Source organism: Salvelinus sp. IW2-2015, linkage group LG30, assembly GCF_002910315.2.
Source record: "Salvelinus sp. IW2-2015 linkage group LG30, ASM291031v2, whole genome shotgun sequence".
Taxonomy (NCBI): domain Eukaryota; kingdom Metazoa; phylum Chordata; class Actinopteri; order Salmoniformes; family Salmonidae; genus Salvelinus; species Salvelinus sp. IW2-2015.
This window is the reverse complement of record NC_036869.1, coordinates 15,032,623-15,057,057: the sequence shown is the minus strand read 5'-3', so window position 1 is coordinate 15,057,057 and position 24,435 is coordinate 15,032,623. Positions and strand designations below refer to the sequence as shown.

Below are 24,435 nucleotides of genomic sequence, written 5' to 3'. Positions count from 1 at the left end.
AGATGCAGCTGTGTTGTTCCAAATGGAGGGGAGCTTGATGTATAGTAACTGGCCGTTATAGAAACAAGGTACAGCGCCCTCCGAGGGGCTAGAAATCACTACTAAAGCAGAGACCTCCATTTTAAAACAGTGATATTCAATCGCCTTTCAGTAAAATTAGACTAGTTGTTTTTGCATTCTTCTTTCCCTGACTGCAGTGTGTGTTTGTGTCAAGATTTTAATTTAACTTAAAATATGTGTTTTGAGTTGTGTGTGTGTGTGTGTGTGTGTGTGTGTGTGTGTGTGCGTGTGTGGTGGGGGTGCATTTTTCAGTAAGGAAGGAGTCTCTCTGTCACACAAACACACTAACTAGTTCTTGTCACAGTGTATTGATGGAGACCACCATATGTCACACACTGGAAATAATGGAAAGACGATGCCTGCCAACGTTTGATTGAACATTACTGCCAGTGATGCATGTGCCTTTCACTAAACAGACAATTAAATCAATATTCAAAAGCTGGATGGGAGTCGAGCAGGGAGACCATGGTCGGTTAAGTGCACAAGCTGCTGGGTCAGATAATTCAGCAGCATTTTGTACATTTCAGTGCATGGTAAAACTAGGTTAAAGCATGCAATATATTCCCCTCCTGTTAAGTGTACACATTGGATACGTGCATGCTATAATTAAGTGCATTGCAGTTTACCAATCTCAAATAATGTTTTTGCTCTGGGTAGTTGCATGGTCCAATTTAGTACATGTATTCACGACAGTTTCAAGCCATTGTATTTATTTGGAGTGGACTGTAGCTTACATACGTAGTGACAAAAACCCTTCTGTGACGCCCTTTTCATAGGTTAGCATAGCTTTTTTTTTTACTAGTTTATCCATATTACGTACTTATATCAGAATATCCTCACATTTATATCTCTGCAGTCAAGCTGAAATCACAACCCCACAGAGTTCAAAGTCTCTCCTTCCCAACCTGCTTAACTTCACATTTCCAAAGTCTGTTTAATATTCTAGAACTGTTTTGTTCAGCAGCAGTCGGTAATGCCTGAACTTCAAAGGCAGTTTTCTCATTAGGTGACTGGTGGAAATCCCTGTCAATCATTCACTGTTCTACGAAAAAAACACCTCCAAAATGACAAGCTCAACTCTGGTCTTCTTTCATGATACTTCATACAAATACCTAAGTGTCAAAGAAATCATTGTGCATCTCACCAAAAATATACACTGTATAAACAAAAGTATGTGGACAGCCCTTCAAATTAGTTGATTTGGCTATTTCAGCCACAACCGTTGCTGACAGGTGTATAAAATCGAGCACACAGCCATGCAATCTCTATAGACAAACATTGGCAGTAGAATGGCCTTATTGAACAGCTCAGTGACTTTCAACATGGCACCATCATAGGATGTAATCTTTCCAACAAGTCAGTTAGTCAAATTTCTGCCCTGCTAGAGCTGCACCGGTCAACTGTAAGTGCTGTTATTGTGAAGTGGAAACGTCTAGGAGCAACAACGGCTCAGCTGTGAAGTGGTAGGCCGCACAAGCTCACAGAACGGGATCGCCGAGTGCTGAAGTGTGTAAAAATCATCTGTACTCAGTTGCAACAATCACTACCGAGTTCCAAACTGCCTCTGGACACAACGTCAGCACAAGTACTGTTCTTTGGGAGCTTCATGAAGTGGGTTTCCATGGCCAAGCAGCCGCACACAAGCCTAAGATCACCATGCGCAATGCCAAGCGTCGGCTGGAGTAAAGCTCGCCGCCATTGGACTCTGGAGCAGTGGAAACACATTCTCTGGAGTGAAGAATCACACTTTACCATCTGGCGGTCTGGCGAACGAATCTGGATTTGGAGGATGCCAGGAGAACGCTACCTGCCCCAATGCATAGTGCCAACTGTAAAGTCTGGTGGAGCAGGAATAATGGTCTGGGTCTGTTTTTCATGGTTCGGGCTAGCCCCCCCCCCCAACCTTAACACTACAGCATACAATTACATTCTAGACATTTCTCTGCTTCCAACTTTGTGTCAACAGTTTAAGGGAAGGCCCTTTCCTGATTCAGCATGACACTGTCCCCGAGCACAAAGCGAGGCCATACAGAAATGGTTTGTCAAGATCGAGGTGGAAGAACTTGACTGGCCTGCCCAGACCTCAACCCCATTGAACACCTTTGGAATGAATTGGAACGCCGACTGTGAGCCAGGCCTAATCGCCCAACATCAGTGCCTGACATCACTAATGCTCTTGTGGCTGAATGGAAGCAAGTCCCCGCAGCAATGTTCCAACATCTAGTGGAAAGCCTTCACAGAAGATAGAATGCTGTTATAGCAGCAAAGGGGGGAGCAACTCCATATTAATGCCCATGATTTTGGAATGAGATGTTCGACGCACTATCAAAGCTGAAAACAAAAAGTGTGCACTCTGCATTGGCTACTATAACCTCAAATATAATTTAGGTGAGTAAAAATTGGTAGAGTAGCCTAGTGAATCGGGACAGAGCAGCCTAGTGAGTCTGGAGTAAACTAGTGAGTCTGGAGTAACCTAGAGAGTCTGGAGTAACCTAGAGAGTCTGGAGTAACCTAGAGAGTCTGGAGTAGCCTAGAGAGTCTGGAGTAGCCTAGAGAGTCTGGAGTAGCCTAGAGAGTCTGGAGTAGCCTAGAGAAGCCTGGTAGTAGTAGCCTAGAGAGTCTGGAGTAGCCTAGAGAGTCTGGAGTAGCCTAGAGAGTCTGGAGTAGCCTAGAGAGTCTGGAGTATTGTCAACATACTCTTAAGAGTATTGGGGTGTTACTTTCTGATCTTGACACGCCACAGCAGCCTCCCTCCGCCTCCTTCCCTTGTCCCTCCCCCGTGGTCATTAATCGCAAAGTATTTACCCCTGCTTGGGAACTTTGCTTTCAATTAGTCTTTTCTCCTGCTTCTCGACAGGGGCCAAAGTTGTCCTTTGAGTGGCTCAAGCTGTCAAGCGCATGCGTGTTTCCATGGTGAATGATTTACTGATTATTATAAGGACTGAATAGATCAAAGGCAGTCGCATGACAGGCGATCAATCAGGCATCAAATCAAGGATGGCAATCCACGAGTGGAATACAGAGACTCAAACGCTAGATAAAACGGGCGAACACACGTCCAATTGCATTAGGTCTATTATCTATGTGTGTGAAAGTTCATTAGGCCAATGGGTTTTGACAACCTATATGTGAATATGAACCTGTGACAGAAAACTGTAAAGTATTTCCATGATCTACAGGCTGGCAAATACTTTTTTTCTGGCCAATTTGAAAAAAGGTGTTTACCTCCTTTGATTGTAAGCTAAATATGTAATACACAGAAGGCTATATTTCCGTTATGAATGTGTGTCTATTTAGGGGTATTTTAAATAAGGATGGGAGAAGGCGAACTTGAGAGGATTTTACGGGGAACTTGGGGAAATAGACTTCAGGGTTGTGCTTACCTACGGACCGCCTTGGCGCTTGCTGCTTTCTCCTCGGCATGCTGCTGGTAGACTTTCCGCTTGACTTTTCATGCAGAGACCAAAATAAAAGACGACCCAAGAGGAAACCTGTGCAACGAAATCAAAGCAAATATCTCGTCGTTTTGTCCTTCTCTTCAATAGAATCGGAATAGAAATGTCGATTCCCGTTCTTTGACTGGCAAAGGAAGTCTGAGCTTCGGTGAAAGTATTATTTTTTATAAAAACCTAATTAATCTTTCCGCAATTGTTTGGCAAATGTCAAGAACCCAATAGCATATATCTAAACAAAAATATATGTTTCTCTATGGATGTTTTCAGTAGAAACAGAGTAATAACTCATTGCATGATGATCAAAAATAGCAAGACCTCCGTTTAGGTTTCAGTATAACCGTGGAGAACGTGGACAGCAGCCAAAGCTTCTTCAATCCCGCCGTGCTTCCATGAAAAAAAAAGGATTCCACCCCTAGAACGACACTTTATAACCGATTTTCGCGTAGAAAGTAACAAAGAAGTCTTTCAATGTATCACAAACTTCCACGGCGATGGATAACGTTCCAAACTGTGTTTCTGCACAGGTGCTGTTCGGTTGTTCAATCTCTGCAAGTCGACACAAAATGGGAGAGAAAGACGGGATATGGACATTAGAGGGTTATGTCAATCAGTCCGTGTCAGTCAGTCAGTCATGATAGCCACGGCAGAAAGCTCAGACGGCTATGCCGCCAATAAGCTACTTTCTGGCTCTCTTCAAGCGACCGAAACACCCAGAGCTCGGTTCAGATAGCCTATTCCGACGATACTCACAAAAATGATGTCCTTTCGGCTTTCATGTGGACAGTTGATGTATTACTCTTCCAAAGACTTTTCATAAACAAACGAAACGCCAACAGCTACTCCGCGAAAGGATACGAATGTGGACCTATTGCTTATGTTTTACTCCAGATGGCGAAACGGGGGTCTCGTCTCCGCAGTGAGAAATATGTATCGCACATTGGGGGGATGCGCGACTGATCAGACAGGCTCAACTGATAGACAGACACATCGCGTTGCCTTTCCTGCCTCTCCGTTACTCCACCCCTCTGGAAGCGTCACTCTGACAGTCAGAGCCCACCGTGTCAATCTTTTTAATTGTTCTGTTTTTTTCTCTCCATTATTTTCTATAACAGGATTATAAAACAGCCCCTGTCCAATGCAGTGCTCTGCCGAATAAAGTGTCTCCACGTCCATGCATTATGATGGTTGGTTTTCAAATTCGTTTTTAGCATACGAGACAATAAGCCAACACGTAGGCCTATGTCTTAGGTTATTACTGCCTTCGTTTTGCATGGACTGCAAAATAGAAACAACTGATCTTTTTTTTTTAAACAGAAAAGAACAGTGACAGGGTATTCTGTAGGCTATCTGTTCTGCTATTCTTTTCTCTTCGGGAAATGCATTCTTTCTTGAACTGTTTAGGCCATATATTAGATTGCAGAGCTTCTGTAAAGGTATTTAGCATTTTTACCTCTTCAGTGACACCCTTAAAAATGGCCATTGAACGTTGCAGATTGATTCGCTACACCTTGCTAAGAAGTGACTACTTCGCATGGGAAGGGGAGGGGCGCCGAGTGCACAAATCCACTGTGACTGCAACAGTGCACCGCACTCCATCCCTATTCATTACTTATTCATCAATTTCTAACATTCACTATGTTATTAACATGCTGATACAACTGATTCTGCCCGACTGCATCGAGGAAGAGTGGCTATTTGTACAATAACTGATAGCCAAGCTGTTTAAAGTATTCTATACCTACAACATCAAGAGAACCCCAATTGACCGTGCAGTTAGTTTTCCTTTTATTTTTTATGAGATGCTCTTTGGCTACTGTGTGAGTGCATCTGTTACCTAATGCACTTTTGATGGCGCTAAATAGGCCAGCCTATAACTTGGGTGACATTGAAGCTGTGTTACGTTGCTCAGCAGTATATACGCATCTCTCTACCCATCACCCCATGCAGCGGATATTTGGGAGAATTTCCCAGCGCAGCCCAGCTTCCATCACCACCACGGCCTCTGGTTCTTGCAAATGCACCAACTCTATACACATTCTCGGGCGCATGGATGTGTCTTTGAGAGACGGATTAACTTTCCAACGCCCGGGCGGCCGGCAGACGAACCTTGCTTAAAACTGACCCTGGGTGAGTTCTCGGAATTTGCACCATATGTTAGCCTCTATCTGTTCAAGTTTCACGCCGCACGACTTCACTCTTTTTTTATGTTAGATATTTTTCTCAAGTCAAAAAGTAACAAATGATTAACCAAGAGACTACTGTCATCGTTTTACCCACTAAAATAAAACCCTTACTTCTCAGTGTGCGACATTCTTGAGACATTGCCAACGTGTTATCAAACTGATCATATGTGGTTGTCGGAGGGGGCTAATAATGTGGCAATATTTCCAAGTACCGCCCCAACATCTGTCTATCTACCCATCCCTCCATCTACCTCCGCGTGCCTGTCGCGATTGATGTTTCTTACGTCACTAATCTTCAATCAGATAGTGAGTGCATCGGTAGGTAGAGCTGACAGGGACAGGCGACGGTTTTATGCACATTATGGACAGAGCTCGGTGTTATAGGAGCTTTTTCATAGTGAATATGAAAGTTTTTAAAGATTATACGACTTCTCTAGCTGCGTTTACAGTTGTACGTGTTCAGTTTGACTATTGGAACATTTGAATTGTAATTTCATATTCTTAAACTACATTATTTTACACAGTTGTTATTATTATTATTGTTGTTGTTATTATTATTTTGACAGTGTAATTTGACATATGATACCCATGTGTTAATAAGCTAAGTGACATAAACACTTTTTGGTCAACAGTCAAAAACAATGAATATATGTTTTGTGCTACTTAATACAGATTTATACCGTATGGAATTATATACATTTGATCCGATGTTGAACCATGCAACCTTTCACCCTGCCTTAGTTGTACGCCCTGTCCAGTGTGCAGTTTAGCATACCAGCGTCTTGTGTTGTCTTCTTGTTTGGATTTTTTCTTTCTATAAGCTATTGCTGGCATTTTGGGTGTAATTTAGGTATAGACCAGTTGACAGAATTTAGAAGTTAGACTATTAGAAATATGACAAACTATTCAACCAAAACTGTGTAGCATAGGGTATTACATTTATTGTGTAGAGCTTAATTTGTGGCCCGTTATTCACTAGTGAATGCTCTGACGATAACGGAACACCACGCAAAATGTATTTTTCAAGGCAAAAACCTGTTCAGGAGAACTTTTACCACGGGTTCAGAATGGTTCACAGTGAAGGAAAACACTTGTAGACAATGCTTTCCTCCTCATGCTCAATAACAATGCAGGTAAACTCCAACTCAAAGTGATTGTCATTTGGCATTCCCGAGGAACTTGCACAAAATATGCCTGCTAAATAATTTGTTTAATTTAGAGTTCATCGTTTTTTGTTAGCTAAAAAGCCCTGAGTGTGTGACATTTTCCCAATGCATTCTGCTGTATTCAAAGTAAGATGTAAAATAATTAGGTCCTCCTTGTTCTCTCCTGTGTTTTTAACATATGCATGGCATTGAAAATGTGTTAGAATATTTATGCGACGATCATATGGACTGAAAGTGAAGCTCTGCAATATTGTAGGCCTATATTTTAATTAAGGTGCTATTTCAGATTTGTTTATTATGGAAAATGTATCTAGATACACATATTATATGTTATGTGATATTATCCATATTTGTAAACACCAAAGTACACATCGTGCTGTTTGCTTTCTTGTCAGCCCAAAGGAAGGCAGTCACATGCAGCTCACACATACATACATGCATGCACATTGCAGATGCATGCTTGCAAATACATACACTGGTATACAAACACATACCTATGCATGCACGCATGCAAACACACACGCAATCACACACAAATGCACTCACATACACACACGTGGTGTTGTCAGTGTGTGGTGGCCCCATAAACTTACATCATAACTATAATTGTTGCTGAATGACCCTGATGACTCAACGGAAACGCTCTATCACATAGGGTTCAACTGGAAAACAAGATGGAGGCTGCTCTGTACGTCCCTAGGGATTTTTCAATCGGAGATGTGTTTAGGGCAATATATTTAAATAATGTAGCAAAATCGCAAGACCCGTGCACACGCCTAACCTCTCGTAATATGTGAGTCAACAACAAAGTATTTTCTGTCGTGTCCACCACTATTCAGAAGTTGCCGTGGTGAGCAATGCTGATGCATTACTCCTAAATCATTACATTTTAAGTGTACTTACAATGTCATGAAATATTGGGTATAACTTATTTGATGTATTTTTACCTCACAATATTATTTACAAGATTATTACAAAGAAGATTCCACAATACCATAGTAATAACATATCCATGAAATCTACAGGACACAAAAAAGCAGAATTTGAATTCAGCTTTTGTATTAACTTTGAATAGGACTAAAAGCAGCCATGCTGATAGTACTTTACACCACACGATTCATTCTATCATGAACCTTGGAAAGTTCAAAATAACTGAATCTTTGAGAAAGAACATGGTGATTCTAAAAGAGACATGGCTAAATGCAGAGTCAGACGGCACCCTGGTGAGAGCATTGCTACCATTGTCAGTAACAACACAGAATGAAAATCGGAGGCCAGACCATAACTCCCTGGAATATTCTTGGAATTGTGTTGCAGTTCCTTGGAAGTGGGTGTCTGAGGACAAGTACGGCATATCCAGTGACAAGATTGAAGGGATTTTTTAATATACATTTTTATTTTTGTAGTGCTAGGTGCTAGCGCCTTTGAAGACATATTTTTTTCATTTAACAATTTTTTTCTCCCCTTCCTTACATCCAGTCATAGTGAATCAGTGCATTATGGTCCAAATTGCTTCCAAGCTACACAATCCTAGGACGCCTTCACACATGTCCACACACATGTATGTCAAGATCTTACACATTTGCAAACAATAACATGGCATAGTCCCATTTCCCCCATCACATATCACGTACCTTTTCATACTGACACAATGACAACGCGATGACGAGTCACCATCGTTTTGTGTCACCGTGGTCTCAGTTTTTTCTATGTTGAAAAAAACTCCCTTCAGTACCTGTGAACATGTTCATGTAGTTGTAATCTACTGTATATTTGCATCCATTATGTTCTTTTTTTCTTGTTCTTTCTTTTTTTTATTTTTAGATTGGTTAACGTGAACACGCACGGAGGGTATGGATGGTGTACAGTGATACCAGTGAGGATGAAGCTACCATTTCATCCCTGATTTTACATACTACATCGGCTGAAGGCCCAGTGCAAGAAGGTGAGGGAACATTCCTAAAGTAGCCTACTGGTTACTCAAACAAACAGCATCATCCCAAACATTTGTGATATACAAACTAAATGTATATGGATTTTATTTTTAAGCTTTTATTGATAAGGTAAGGATACGATATTTAGCCAGAGCTAGATTACTCTTTAATACCCCTTATCTTTACAGCCCCTAAATGTAAGATGGAAATGGGTAAGATGGCAATGTAATATCCATGAAAAGTTTCTCAAACATGTCAAGAATAGTAATGGAAGTTTTTGTCAGGAAAAGTCTTACTGTTATATGTCTACAACGCAGAAAATATGTTTAGCCAATGTATTTATTTTGTCACTAATTGACACTTGATGGACAAATTAACTTTTTTATTACATGTAAAGTTTGGATACAAAGTGCTATGTCTATATTTATTCATTATTACATTTTTAGCAAAGTTTCTGGCAAAATGTTTGAGTGTGATGCTTCTTTTGACCTGCTATCAGAGAACCTCATTGTCAGTCACACTAAGAAACAGTGGCGGACTGGAGATACAACTCACCACTATAACTGTGCCGCTTCTCTAGCCATTTTGTTTAACTCCCTGCTTTGCTGCCTATCTGTCTCAGCATCTTCTCACTCTTTGCTTCTTCTTGTTCTCTGTCTGTCCGCCTGTCTGTCTGTCTGCCTGCTTAAGTTTTATAGGCATACGTTATAAAAGCCAAGCAAACAACATAGGCTATATTGTAAATTAGTGCCTGTCATATGTGTTCTGCAGCAACACTAACCCTAAGTTTTACTTACTATTACAGGGCTCCAGACTAACATTTTCCCCTGGTGTCACTAACTTTTACAGTTGATGGCACCAGCCCAGGATTTGGTTGGACCCAAATCATGAGTAACCGTCTTGTAAAGTAATTCACAGTTCTTTATTATTTATTATACTTCTTAGACTACTGAGGGATTCCATTTTTTTTTTAAATCTAACACATCCAAGCAGGAATGCATGATTCAAGATATTATGATGTTCAGGCTAATCCAGTGATTGTCATGGAATTTTGGATTGACAATTAGACTGTAGTTTAGAGCTGGGCGATATGGAAAGAATCCATATCGCGATAAATGGAAAATGTTTTTTCGATAATGATAAATCAGGGATAAATTAAGATGAATCGTTTTTGGGGGATGTACTAGAGCTGGGTGATATGGGCAAAATGTTATTTTGTGATAAATGTAACTATTTTGCTCAATAGCAAAAAATACAACAATGTATTTTTTTATGGACCGTTACTTTAAATTAGGTCAGGTCTTTAGACATTTTTTCCTAGTGCCAAGTAAGATACCTGCCTATGATTGAAAAAGTAAACTATTTCATCTAACATATCCAGGAAATGAATGATTGATATTTTGATATGTAACCTGTCAAAATAGGATCCAGAATGATCCAATTTATTTCAGACTCTTCAGAGAATTTGCCGACATCTTTTTGCATATTGGCCTATACTATAGGCTACATTATTCACCACCTGAGGAAGTGGGAACTCAAAACACTTTGCTAGATTGCTAAATCTAAATATGATATTGTTGCTATARACTGAGGGTACAAAACTGAGTGCTTTTTCCATGACATAGACTGACCAGGTGAAAGCTATGATCCCTTATTGATGTCACTTGTTGAATACACTTCAATCAGTGCAGATTAAGAGGATGAGACAGGTTAAAAAGGGATTTTTAAGCCTTGAGACAATTGAGACATGGATTGTGTATGTGTGCCATTCAGAGGGTGAAAGGGCAAGACATAATATATAAGTGCCTTTGAATGGGGTATGGTACTAGGTGCCAGGTGCACTGATTTGATTGTGTCAAGAACTGCAACGCAGCTGGGTTTTTCACACTCTATTAAGAATGGTCCACCATCCAAAGGACATTAAGCCAACTTGACACAACTGTGGGAAGCATTGGAGTCAACCTTGTAGAGTCCATGCCTCGATGAATTGAGGCTGTTCTTAGGGAAAAAGGGGATGCAACTCGATATTAGGTAGGTGTTCCTAATGTTTTGTACACTCAGTGTATAGCCATGCAGCACAAGATGCTGCTGAGGGGAGGAAGGCTCATAATAATGTCTGTAACGGATGCTCGGTTCCAGCCATTATTATGAGCTGTCCTCCCCTCCGAGTATTTGATACCCTTCCCCTGATTCCGACTCCAATCATAGCCACATGCCCGTCCTCCCCAATTAAGATGCCACCAACCTCCTATGCCATCCAGGCTAATTGATTAATCTATCAGTAAAGGTAGGGTAATGTCCTACAAAAGCCTTCCAGCGCTAGGCCTAGGCTACTTGATGTTGGCCTATTCACTGCAAATGGCGCGCTCTACTGCGCTCCTCAAAACCACCCTACAGCCTACTCCTATTGTAAAGTGGTGCCATGAACTCAATATTAAGAAGTGAGAAATAAATCATATACTCACAGAAKGCTGTGACTCTCCTCTATGTAACTAGAACAACAGTAGTTGCTTTGAAAACTGTATGTTTACCGTTATTGCATTTTGAGCAACGTGGTATGTGTGTGCTTCCAGTAGCGGTGTGTGGGTAAAATCACTGGGGAAGCCAGAAAAAAAGCCATAATACAACCTACTGTATGTGCTGTGATAATTGCGTTGTTTGCTTTATAACCTGTTAGTTCACATGCCTTGCGACAGTGATATATAGTGCATTCGGAAAGTATTCACACCCCTTGACTTTTTCCACATTTTGTTAAGTCACAGCCCAATTGTAAAATGTATTAAATAGTTTTTTCCCCTCATCAATCTACACACAACACCCCATAATGACAAAGCATAAGTATTCAGACCCTTTACTCAGTACTTTGTTGAAGTACCTTTGGCAGCGATTACAACCTCGAGTCTTCTGTGGTGTGATGCTACAAGCTTGGCACACCTGTTTCTGCAGATCCTCTCAAGCTCTGTCAGATTGGATGGGGAGCATTGCTGCACAGCTATTTTCAGGTCTCTCCAGAGATGTTCGTTCAGGTCAGTTCGTTTGGATCAGGTTTTCACGGATCTCTCTTTCTTCTGTTTTCAATGATCTCTCTGTCCTTTGCTCCGTTCATCTTTCTCTCGATCCTGACTAGACTCCCAATCCCTGCTACTGGAAAACATCCCCACAGCATGATGCTGCCACCACCATGCTTCACCGTAGGGATGGTGCCAGGTTTTCTCCTGATGTGACACTTGGCATTCAGGCCAAAGAGTTCATCTTGGTTTCATCAGACCAGATAATCTTGTTTCTCATGGCCTGAGAGTCTTTAGGTGCCTTTTGGCAAACTCCAAGTGGTTTGTCATGTGCCTTTTACTGAGGAGTGGCTTCCGTCTGACCACTCTACCATAAAGGCCTGATTGATGGAGTGCTGCAGAGATGGTTGTCCTTCTGGAAGGTTCTCCCATCTCCACAGAGGAACTCTGGAGCTCTGTCAGAGTGACCATCGGGTTCTTGGTCACCTCCCTGACCAAGGCCCTTCTCCCCCGATTGCTCAGTTTGGCCGGGCGACCAGCTCTAAGAAGAGTCTTGGTGGTTCCAAATTTCTTACAATTAAGAATGATGGAGGCCACTGTGTTCTTGGGTACCTTCAATGCTGCAGACATTTGTTGATACCCTTCCCCAGATCTATGCCTCGACACAGTCCTGTCTCTGAGCTCTACGGACAATTCCTTCGACCTCGTGGCTTGGTTTTTGCTCTGACTGTCAACTATGGGAGCTTAGATAGACAGGTATGTGCCTTTCTAAATCATGTCCAATCAATTGAATTTATCACATTTATCACAGATTGACTCCAATCCAGTTGTAGGAACATCTCAAGAATGATCAATGGAAACAGGATGCACCTGAGCTCAATTTCGAGTCTCATAACAAAGGGTCTGAATACTTATGTTTTTTATTTTTTATATATTTGCAAACATTAAAAACAATGTTTTTGCTTTGTCATTATGGGGTATTGTGTGTATATTGCTGAGGATTTTTATTTATTTTATACATTTTAGAATAAGGATGTAACGTATCAAAATGCAGAAAAAGTAAAGGGGTCTGAATACTTTCCGAAGGCACTGTATAGYCCTAAAGGCCGATATAACAAGAAGACAATGTGGCAGAATAAATGCATCACAAAACCGGCGAGCAACCTCTGTCCGGTGAAGTCCACAAAGCATATTGCATCTAACAAACAATTATAATGACCTACAACATGGTCAAGCAAGTTAATTGTAAAGGAAACAGGTGCTGCCTCTACTATTCCAGCACCATTTCAACTTCAACATCATCTATTCACCTCTGCTTAGTCTAATACAGTGACAACTAAAAGATACCAAAAACAATTTAGTCAAGTCAACATAAGCTAAATATGATGTGGCTGTACATAGTTCTGATTTCTGTGTGTGTGTATGTATGTTTGTGCAAGTAGAAAAAACATTTTGACTCACCCTACTTGTAGAGAAACGCCAATGCCACCCTCCTCTCTTTCATGTTGATGAAATGGTCTATCACTCTACAGTACACACTTTTATTTATTTTTGTCCTAGGATACCTGGCTAAAATGCTTGCTCGCTAGCCTAACATCCTTTCATGGGCAATGTTAGCTAGTTAATATTAGCCTTCTACATCTAGCTACATATTGAACGTTCATCCTCTCAGGCCAGGGTACAATATATTAATTAATGGTTGGAGCAGAATCGCCATTATAATCAAATTACATCAAAATCAAATCAAACTTTATTTGTCACATGCGCCGAATACAACAAGTGTAGACTTTACCGTGAAATGCTTACTTACAAGCCCTTAACCAACAGTGCAGTTCAAGAAGAAGAAAATATTTACCAAGTAGACTAAAATAAAAAGTAATAATAAAATACAATTTTATGGGCTTTCCTCTGACACCACCTACTAATTTATTTAACCTTTATTTAACTAGGCAAGTCAGTTAAGTACAAATTCTTATTTACATTGACGGCCTAGGAACAGTGGGTTAACTGCCTTATTCAGGGGCAGAATGACAGATTTTTACCTTGTCAGCTCGGGGATTCGATCTAGCAACCTTTTGGTTACTGACCCAACGCCCAAACCACTAGGCTACCTGCAACCCCCGCCCCATCCATGACCTATTAGATGGCAGGAASCTTYGCCCCAGTGATGTACTGGGCCGTTCGCACTACCCTCTGTAGTGCCTTATGGTCAGATGCGGAGCAGTTGCCATACCAGACGGAGATGCAACTGGTCAGGATGCTCTCGATGGTGCAGCTATAGAACCTTTTGAGGATCTGGGGACCCATTCCAAATCTTTCAGTCTCCTGAGGGGGAAAAGGTTTTGGCGTGCCCTCTTCACATCTGTCTTGGTATGTTTGGACCATGATAGTTCGTTGGTGATGTGGACCCCAGAGAACTTGAAACTCTCGACCCGCTCCACTACAGCCCTGTCGATGTTAATGAGGCCTGTTCAGCCCTTCTATTCCTGCAGTCCACGATCAGCTCCTTTGTCTTGCTCACATTGAGGGAGAGGTTGTTGTCCTGGCAACACACTGCCAGTTCACTGACCTACTCCCTATAGGCCTTCTCATCGTTGTCGGTGGTCAGGCCTACCACTGTTGTGTCGTCAGCAAACTTAATGATGGTGTTGGAGTCGTGTTTGGCCACGCAGTTGTGGGTGAACAGGGAATACAGGAGGGGACTAAGTACACACTCCATGAGGGGCCCCAGTGTTAAGGATCAGCGTGGCAGATGTGTTGTTGCCTACTCTTACCACCATGGGCGGGCCCGTCAGGAAGTCCAGGATCCAGTTGCAGAGGGAGGTGTTTAGTCCCAGTCCTTAGCTTAGTGATGAGCTTCATGGGCACTATGGTGTGGAACGCTGAGCTGTAGTCAATGAACAGCATTCTCACATAGGTGTTCCTTTTGTCCAGGTGAGAAAGGGCAGTGTGGAGTGCAATTGAGATTGCGTCATCTGTGGATCTGTTGGGGAGGTATGTGAACTGGAGTGGGTCTAGGGTCTCCGGGAGGATGCTGTTGATGTGAGCAATGACCAGCCTTTCAAAGCACTTCATGGCTACCGACGTGAGTGCTACGGGGCGGTAATCATTTAGGCAGGTTCCCTTCGCTTCCTTGGGCACAGGGACTATGGTGGTCTGCTTGAAACATGTAGGTATTACAGACTCGGTCAGGGAGAGGTTGAAAATGTTAGTGAAGACACTTGACAATTGGTCCGCGCATGCTTTGAGTACACGTCCTGGTAATCCGTCTGGCCCAGCAGCTTTGTGAATGTTGACCTGTTTAAAGGTTTTGTTCACATCGGCTACCGAGAGCATTATCACACAGTCATACAGAACAGCTGATGCTCTCATGCATGCTTCATTATTGCTTGCCTCGAAGCGAGCATAAAAGGCATTTAGCTCGTCTGGTAGGCTCGCGTCACTGGGCAGCTTGCGTCTGGGTTTCCCTTTGTATTCCGTAATAGTTTTCAAGCCCTGCCACATCCGATGAGCGTCAGAGCCGGTGTAGTAGGATTCAATCTTAATCCTGTATTGACGCTTTGCTTGTTTGATGGTTCGTCTGAGGGCATAGCGGGATTTCTTATAAGCGTCCGGATTAGTCTCCCGCTCCTTGAAAGCGGCAGCTCTAGCTTTTAGCTCAATGCAGATGTTGCCTGTAATCCATGGCTTCTGGTTGGGTGGACGACTGTGGGGACGATGTCATCGATGCACTTATTGATGAAGCCGATGACTGAGGTGGTGTATTCCGCAATGCCATTGGATGAATCCCAGAACACATTCCAGTCTGTGCTAGCAAAACAGTCCTGTAGTGTAGCATCCACGTTATCTGACCACTTCCGTATTGAGGGAGTCACTGGTACTTCCTGCTTTAGTTTTTGCTTGTAAGCAGGAATCAGGAGGATAGAATTATGGTCAGATTTGCCAAGTGGAAGGCGGGGGAGAGCTTTGTATGCATCTCTGTGTGTGAGTAAAGGTAGTCTAGTATTTTTTCCCCTGTTTGCACGTGACATGCTGGTAAAAATTTGACAAAACTGATTTAAGTTTTCCTGCATTAAAGTCCCTGGCCACTAGGAGCGCCGCTTCTGGGTGAGCATTTTCTTCTTTGCCTATGGCCTTATAGAGTTGGTTGAGAGCGGTCTTAGTGCCAGCTTCGTTCTGTGGTGGTAAATAGACGGCTACGAATAATACAGATGAGAACTTTCTTGGTAAATAGTGTGGTCTACAGCTTATCATAAGGTACTCTACCTCAGGCGAGCAATATCTCGAGACTTCTTTAATATGAGACATCGCGCACCAGCTGTTATTGATAAAAAGACACAAACCCCCACCCCTCGTCTTACCAGAGGTAGCGTCTCTGTTCTGCGGGTACATGGAAAATCCTGCTTGCTCTATATTGTCGGTATCTTTGTTCAGTCACATCTCGGTGAAACATAAAGATGTTACAGTTTTTAATGTCCCTTTGGTAGGATAATCTTAATCATAGGTCATCAATTTTCTTTTCCAATGATTGCACGTTAGCAAGAAGAACGGAAGGCAGTGGGAGTTTACGCTCGCCTCCGGATTCTCAGAAGGCTGCCCGATCTGTGGCCCCTTTTCTGCGGTCTTTTCTTCACGCAAAGGCGTGGATCTGGGCCTGTTCCAGTGAAAGCAGTATATCCTTATCGTCGGACTCGTTAAAGGAAAAAGTTTCTTCCAGTCCYCGGTGAGTAATCGCTTTTCTGATGTCCAGAAGTTATTTTCGGTCATAAGAGACGGTAGCAGCAACATTATGTACACAATAGGTTAAAAAATAAGTTACACAAAATGCAAAAAAATGTACAAAATAGCACAATTGGTTGGGAGAATGTAAAACGTCAGCCATGTTCTTCGGCGCCATCTTTTAAAAAAAGATCATTGGCCAGTACGGAGAATTAAGTAAAACCATAAGTCCAAACCCCTGTCTCCATCCATGGCTTATTTAGGAAAGGGACAATTTTATTAAGCTAGCTAGCCACCGGAGCACAACAACACAACGAGATGCAACAATTCAAGTTGTTTCTGTCAATGACGTATTCTCTCAATGTGATTTAATAGGAGGGACGCCAAATCCAAACTGGCTTCCCTTTAAAAAAATGTTTGAGCTCGCTCAGTTTAGCTCAACGCTGATGGCTATTATTTTATACTTTTTTATCAAGGAAGGCCAAATGCTCGCTGGCTTCCCTTGCTTCAATGCTACGGGCGGCAACAATGTCATACTCTTTTGGACCAGACAGCATCAGCTAGATGGCCTATACATACAGAGACAGAGGGGCGCTGTTTCGCTCGGTCGGATGCTTTCTCCGGTGAGATAAATTCAGCCTCTTGCGAATTGAAGGAAAATGATGAAACACAGAGCGACGAAAGAAAAATAATTGTATATCTTTTTTRCCCCCATTTMTTMGGGGGGAAACTTGGCTTCCCTTGGCATCCATGAATACACACCACTGTGTGCTTCTTAGAATGCATCTCTCCCTCCTCCGTGTGCACAGTGGAGAGAGGGAGTGAGAGTGGCTTGCTCACACAGCAGCCGACAGTGAAACAGGGACAGGCAGATACTTTCATAGCAGGAATCAACATAATGCATAAGCTTTTACTGTTGACCAAATAATGGTTTCAGAACAATCTACAGGAATGTTGTGTAGCAAAATCACCGAAAATTATAAACATATGCAAAATGTGCGAGAGGAAGGCAATGTCAGTGTTGGTAATTTTCAGTTTATCGTCTGGGGTCTTCTATACAGTATTTGATACATTTTAATGTCAAAATATGACTTTTTTGTTCAAAAGAGATGATTTACATACATCTTTAAATGGACTAAGTAATATAATAGGCTAATTAATTTTGGGTTCAACACCTGAGGAAGTGGAAAGTCAAAACAAATGACTTAGATCACTAACTCTAAATATAATACCCACGGCTAGCTTGTTTTCATCCAACCGTAGATTTTATGTCCTAAAAAACTTTGCAGTTGTAGGCTACTAACCATGAGACCTATAGGCAACTCAATATTGGGAAAGTGTCCTTAATGTTTTGTACAGTCAGTGTATATATCTCAAAGACATATCAAATAGCTTGGTTAAAAAATAGTTGCTATTGAGCTGAATATTGAGAGTTGAGAAATAACAAGGATACCTACAGAGATCTGAGACCCTCACTTCGACAAGATCAATGGAACGAAGCTGTCAAAACTGCATTCTGAGCGAATGCGGGGGGAGGAGAGTGGCTCACTCAATACAGCAGTAGGCCCCAGTGAGGGCACTGGTATAACAGAGAGTGCGCAAAAATTCCCCCCAAAATTTGAGCAGTTCACCCAACAAAATCTTTCCAGCCCATCTGGCATTTGCCAAAATTGCCAGATGGCCAATCCYCCCATAGTAAGAAATATTTCATCAGACAAGTACAAAAGATTGAAACATGTTGTTGGCACAATAAAGAGAAGACATTTAACTGCCTGGTTATATGTGTGGCATTATCACCATAAGCATTGCTTAAAACCTCTTAGATGTTAAGAACCCGATATGGGACCAGTTCAACTGACATTTTGGTGTACAAAGCACTATGTGAACGACCGAAAGACCCAGCTGGCTGCTCTTCTGAGCAAGTGTGCCCAGTCCGTCGTTGTGTTTTCATCTCACTGTGATATTCTCAATACTAAATCATAATACCACTTTTTTTTTTATTTAACCTGGTAAGTTGACTGAAAACACATTCTCATTTACAGCAACAACCTGGGGAATAGTTACAGGGGAGAGGAATGAGCCAATTGGAAGCTGGGGATGATTAGGTGGCCATGATGTAACAAGGGCCAGGTTTGGAATTTAGCCAGGACACCAGGGTTAACACCCCTACTCTTACAATAAGTGCCATGGGATCTTTAGTGACCACAGAGAGTCAGGACACCCATCCAAAAGACAGCACCCTACACAGGACAATGTCTCCAATCATTGCCCTTGCACATTGTGATATATAGTCCAGAAGAAAGGGTGCCGCCTACTGGAGGKCCTCCAACACCACTTCCAGCAGCATCTGGTCTCCCATTCAGGGAGCAACCAGGATCAACTCTGCTTAGCTTCAGAAGCAAGCCAGCAGTGGGYTGCAGGGTGGTATYCTGCTGGKATTTCTCTTGGTCACAAACAGACAAAATCCCTTAGTGCATAAAGCCGAAGTAGTAGCGAGTCTGCACCCATTTGAATGGTGTGTCTGCGGACCTCAGTGGCCATTTTATAAAAAATTCTCTGTCTACAGTTGTATGAAAGAGTGCCAATATTGTGCTGACTCTGAGTATGATCAGATTTATTTTACAGATTTATTTTACAATTATGTGAAATCTTATAGTAAGTCATTTCTAATTTGATTCATCATTTTAATTGATCTATATTTAGATCTAGTCATTTCAAGACCAACTTTTGTTGAGTAATATTTGTATTTGAGCTCGTGTCCTCAAAGGTGAGTACACCTCAGCAGTATATTCACTTTTTTTGGGGGCCAGAAAGTTGAGATCCAGACCTTTCTTAAACTATTACCAGTTATTGGTTATGGCCGTCTCATGAACAATTATTACGTTTGGGTATGTGTATTTAGGRGGGAAATTAAAACGTGGCCCTGTCATTCAACTGGTTTTAGAGCCTCACCTCAAGCAAACAGAGACCTTCCAGCCATAAAACACCAGTGCAAGGGTCATTTCTGGGTCATATGGCTAGTACTTACACAAAGACGCTTTGGCAACCTGGTAGAAGGGGTGATGGAGGTGTGCTGGTGCAGTGATGTTGTTGGTTTTGTGAATCGTATCTTATGAAATCTTTTTTGTGGCTGATAGAATCAAGGCTTCTAGTGTGGGGGATGAATTCCAAGTCACTTGAACTCCATAATATAAGTGGACATGCCATTCAAATGTGATGATGCTTATAATGTTGCAATGTACTGTAACTTATCCTAACTACGGCCTGACTCACTGGTAACAGTACTACGGGTCCATAGCTACAGTATACTCGTGATTCACCATTGAGACATTTTACAMAGATTAGTTACTGAATCAGTCAGTAGCTAAATGGTATGAGTACTATTTACAATTGAAGTACTATTAACTAAGTACGATGTTATGGTGAAATGGCTTTGTGCCTGAGYAAGAACTGCAAGCTGGTCAGCTCAAGATTGAAATTCTTCTACGGCCACAAAGTCATTTCYCCATAACATACTTCTACTAAACTTCTAATTAAATCTAGCCATTCACTTATTAAGTTTATTTTTGSTCTCATTGTCATTCAAGTAAAAAGACATTTAGAATCAGAGAGATTTGTGGCTTACGATAAACCTCCTCCATATAGTGACTAATCTTCGATCAATGATGGGTCAAATGAAATCCCAGACATCCATTGACAGTGTGAATATAAGAATATATGATTAAAAAAAACAATAAAGAAGTGGATCTTACTTTGACACAAGGTATATCTCCCCATCTATCAGATAAGGACGCATAATTAAAATGTCACCTACCTTAGAGAACGAGAGCTTTGATAGAGATTTAAACCCACAACTCAATTACTTCTGTAGTTTCTCAACAAATGTTGATGATAAAACTTAGCTGAAGTAGAGACGCGAGAGATGACACACTGTGCCATAATTTTGACAACGCAATTAAAGGTGCATAATATCTGCCGGGGCCTTTCGATTGCCTCAATTTGGAGGCCCCAGGATGATAAAACATCCKATGGACGCTATTTGAGGATAATAGATGCATAGCAAGTTCATTAGTGATCAGAAAAATAATCACTTTTAAAGATATTTGACGATGGACTAAAATGATTAGAAACAATACTCTTTGTTGTTAGGATGTAAATCGTAGACTAATGTGAAGCCTAGTTGTTTGAAGGTTAATATTCACACAGAGAGAATACAAACAAAATCAAGTCTCCGGTGATTGCTCGTGTGTCTTCATATTATTGGGCTCACTAAATTGATGGGTTGATTAGTAATAATTACACCACAATAGAAAAACATTTACTGTGTCATTATTCAATGTCGACTTCAAACATGTTCGTGTTTGCCATGTTTTGTGCTATTTTTGCATTTAGCCTTGTTGTAGGCCTAATACCTCTTGTTTTTGTCATTGTTTWAAAAAAAATTCCCTAACCAGTTTCTCTACTTTGTTAGAAAAAGMGAATCGTTCAAAAAATATCCTACTTTTCCTGAAGGGATTTTTTTCAGCTGGGATTTTTAGGCATTGAAAATGTAGTCCATCCACATCTGCACTCACTCAGCACTCGGACTTTAGCATCTATGCGGTTATTCTGATTAAACAGATTTTGATCAAAACAGTATTATCACGCTAAAGAATATTGTTATTTCTTTCTTCTGTGGTACATACAGAAGTGTGAAACTATATTCATTAACCGATAAGTAAGAATAACAGAGTCAATATAGCCATGGGCATGAGTCACCTTTACTACTAATGTGTGCCCCATCCTAAACACACACACACACACACACACACACACACACACACACACACACACACACACACACACACACACACACACACAGACAGATACTCTGATATTGTCTGATACTGCAGTGAGAGACCAGCGTAACAAACGTGCTACATAACTCAACCTTTGTATAAAGCATTCCTTGATGTTAATGGGAGATATGTGGCGTTACGAGATTACCAGTCATTGCATATGTCAGAGTCGACTTTAATTATGAAGGAGAAATTTTAAATAACTTAAGATAAAATGAGAGTAATGTGAACGCCACTGTAGCTCACTCAGATACAATTCAGACAGTGTGTCTCAACAGAGATGATTTTCTCTCTCTCTCTCTCTCTCTCTCTCTCTCCTCTCTCCTCTCTCTCTCTCTCTCTCTCTTCTCTCTCTCTCTCTCTCTCTCTCTCTCTCTCTCTCTCTCTCTCTCTCTCTCTCTCTCTCTCTCTCTCTCCTCTCTCTCTCTCTCTCTCTCTCTCTCTCTCTTCTCTCTCTCTCTCTCTCTCTCTCTCTCTCTTCTCTCTCTCTCTTCTATTAAATTAAATTAAATTCAAAGGCTTTATTGGCATGGGAAACATCATGTTTACATAGCCAAAGCAAGTGAAATAGATAATAAACAAAAGTGAAATAAACAATAAAACATTAACAGTAAACATTACACTCACAAAAGGTATAGAGACATTTAAAATGTCATATTACGGCTATAACGATGTGCAAATAGTTAAAGTACAAAAGGGAAAATAAATAAACGTGAACATGGGCTGTATTTACAATGGTGTTTGTTCTTTGCTGGTTCCTCTCTCTCTCTCTCTCTCTCTGGACAGACCAGGGCTCTGGGACAACCTTTCTAGCGCCGCTGAATTAAGTGCCATATTTCACATTTCAAATTACCAGCCACTGACATGCACACTACTTCCCTCTATTCCTCCCCTCCTTTTGTTGTCTTTGACAAGTGCACTGCACCGCCAATTAGCATTTTTCTGCCATTAAGCAGAAAAGCCGAGCAGTGAAATGTTTGTCTTTCTCAGCACAGCTAGACTGTACTACAGTTTCTCAAAGAGATAAAACAGTGCTCAAAAACGGTTTATTGCTAATTAGTTTGCGAAGGACATTTTATATTGTAATGAGACAAGTGGAATTAGACATCGGGCTCTCTTGCCATACAGCATTTACTGCAATTTAAAAGCATATATAGAACTTATTTTACAGGTGTTGAGAAAATGAGAACTGCGCGTCCCTCCAAAAATGACATTGTAAAGTGAGCTTGCACTTCTTGCATAGTCGTTTCCAACCATGCAACGCCCAGGCAGCAGCATATTTTGGCATATTTGAACTGGTGAAATTATGGCATTGTGTGTCATTCTATTTCCATGGCCATTTCCTACTGTCAAGTAGGGGCACAAGCCTCCCTATTCCCAGAGAGGCTCATGATGAGCTAGGGTGTTGGGAAGGGATTGAGAATTGGCTTAAATCTTGAGCTACTCTTCTGAGGACCGCGGGTTCAGAACCAGTCCTAGTCACACAACTTGTTTCTGTTTAACCCTATCCCAAATCTGGACCCTAACCTTAACCACTCACAATGAATGCCTAACATTAACCATAATGCCGAAATTGAACCAAAATCTCGAATAAATTCCTAAATTTAACTAACCATTGAGGTTAGTTTCACTTTTGCACAGTTTGATTGACAGCTAACATACAAAAAATATGACATCATTAAAAAGGCAACACACTCCATATTCTACCGACTGCAGCACAGGCGGCCCCAAACGCAATAATTAAAAGGGCTAGCCATGATATATCTCTGTTGCTTTAGTTATGGCGAGGTATGGCGTGTCCTTTGGAGATTGAACATGCCAGTAGTATTGAATGGTCAGTCTTATAAGAATAAGTGACTCGTACCTGATGAAATATTTGAAGCTGACTGCAGTTGATAATATTGATAATATTCATTTAATTGCTTTGGGATTCGGTTGAACAATTATTTCTCGCTARTATTGATGTTCCAAATGGAGAAAATTCTAAAATCACCCTTAACAGATTATTGTCTTTTATGTAACTAAAATTACTGTGTTCTGTATTGGCCGGGCCATGTAGTTTGAGGAATGTATTTATGAATGGGAACCTCTTAATTAGGGCCTCTGTTTCCTCCCTAGTCATATTGAGGGATGGACCTCACAACGTTCATTAATGATAATCAGCAAGAGTGATCACATGGCTACAGAACCTGTCTCTGAGGACCTGATACTTGAAAAGAAGCCTTAAATCACACAGAGGGATTCTTAATTGCAAAAATATACCAGCCACTTCACTAACAACTTCATTGGAAAAACCTTTAAAAGGTTCCTCAAGGCCYATTCTCAAGGATTTGTTGGAGATCCTCTTTAACTTCAAACAGTTTACTTTATCTTTTGTCATTGTGATTTACAGTCACAGTTTAGGGTAAAATGTAGATTGTAGTGGATGAGACCTCTTACGCCAGACATTATTTTAGAGGTGGAAAGTTGGGGCCTATTACGCAGAGCAGAGCATTCAGAATGTTGTACATAGAAGAGTTGCGATCTTCTGAACAGGCCCTGGGGTGTGCTACAGCCTTATTGAGGATACCAGCCTTCTGTGAAGCTTGAAGCCGAAGGTATCCTAAAATGTGCACCAAACTGTTCTAATGGACTGTTCTAATAGTGTTCTAATGGACTTTCACTTCCTTTGAAGCTGTTGTTGGTATCTTGGGTGTTATTGTAAAGTCTTTGTGCTGCATTACAACTTGTAAGCCTGATCAAGAGCGACGGTCAGATTTTTGAAGAGACACTGATGGCTTGTGATTCATTGAATGTAACTAAATACTGTACCTGACAGCCGCTGAAATAGCCTGAAACTATTATTGGCTGAACCTCTGGTGGTATTCTACGTTTTATAAATCTTCAATCTTCTGAATCACACTAGATTTATAACCTACAAAATCACTCGCTCCTTGCTACATTTCTCTCTCTCTCGTTTGGGTACAGGTCACATGATGAAGTCATTTTTTCTGTGCTCTCACATGCCCCTGTTACACACACACACACACACACACACACACACACACACACACACACACACACACACACACA

The 24,435-nt window shown here is 41.3% G+C and overlaps 1 protein-coding gene and 1 long non-coding RNA gene across 2 annotated transcripts in view; one reads left to right on the top strand and one right to left on the bottom strand.

Moving 5' to 3' along the window:
• LOC111955139 (teashirt homolog 1) overlaps positions 1-4,501 on the bottom strand; it is a 35,832-nt gene extending 31,331 nt beyond the window's left edge. Inside the window, exon 1 of the mRNA XM_023975239.2 lies at positions 3,444-4,501. Within this exon, the coding sequence (XP_023831007.1) occupies positions 3,444-3,483 (40 nt within the window). The 5' untranslated portion in view covers positions 3,484-4,501. The remainder of the gene's footprint in view (positions 1-3,443) is intronic.
• A 104-nt stretch (positions 4,502-4,605) lies between these two features.
• LOC139023276 (uncharacterized) overlaps positions 4,606-24,435 on the top strand; it is a 46,299-nt gene continuing 26,469 nt past the window's right edge. The window contains exons 1-2 of the long non-coding RNA XR_011474413.1: positions 4,606-5,642; positions 8,689-8,809. This is a non-coding gene — a long non-coding RNA (uncharacterized lncRNA). The remainder of the gene's footprint in view (positions 5,643-8,688; positions 8,810-24,435) is intronic.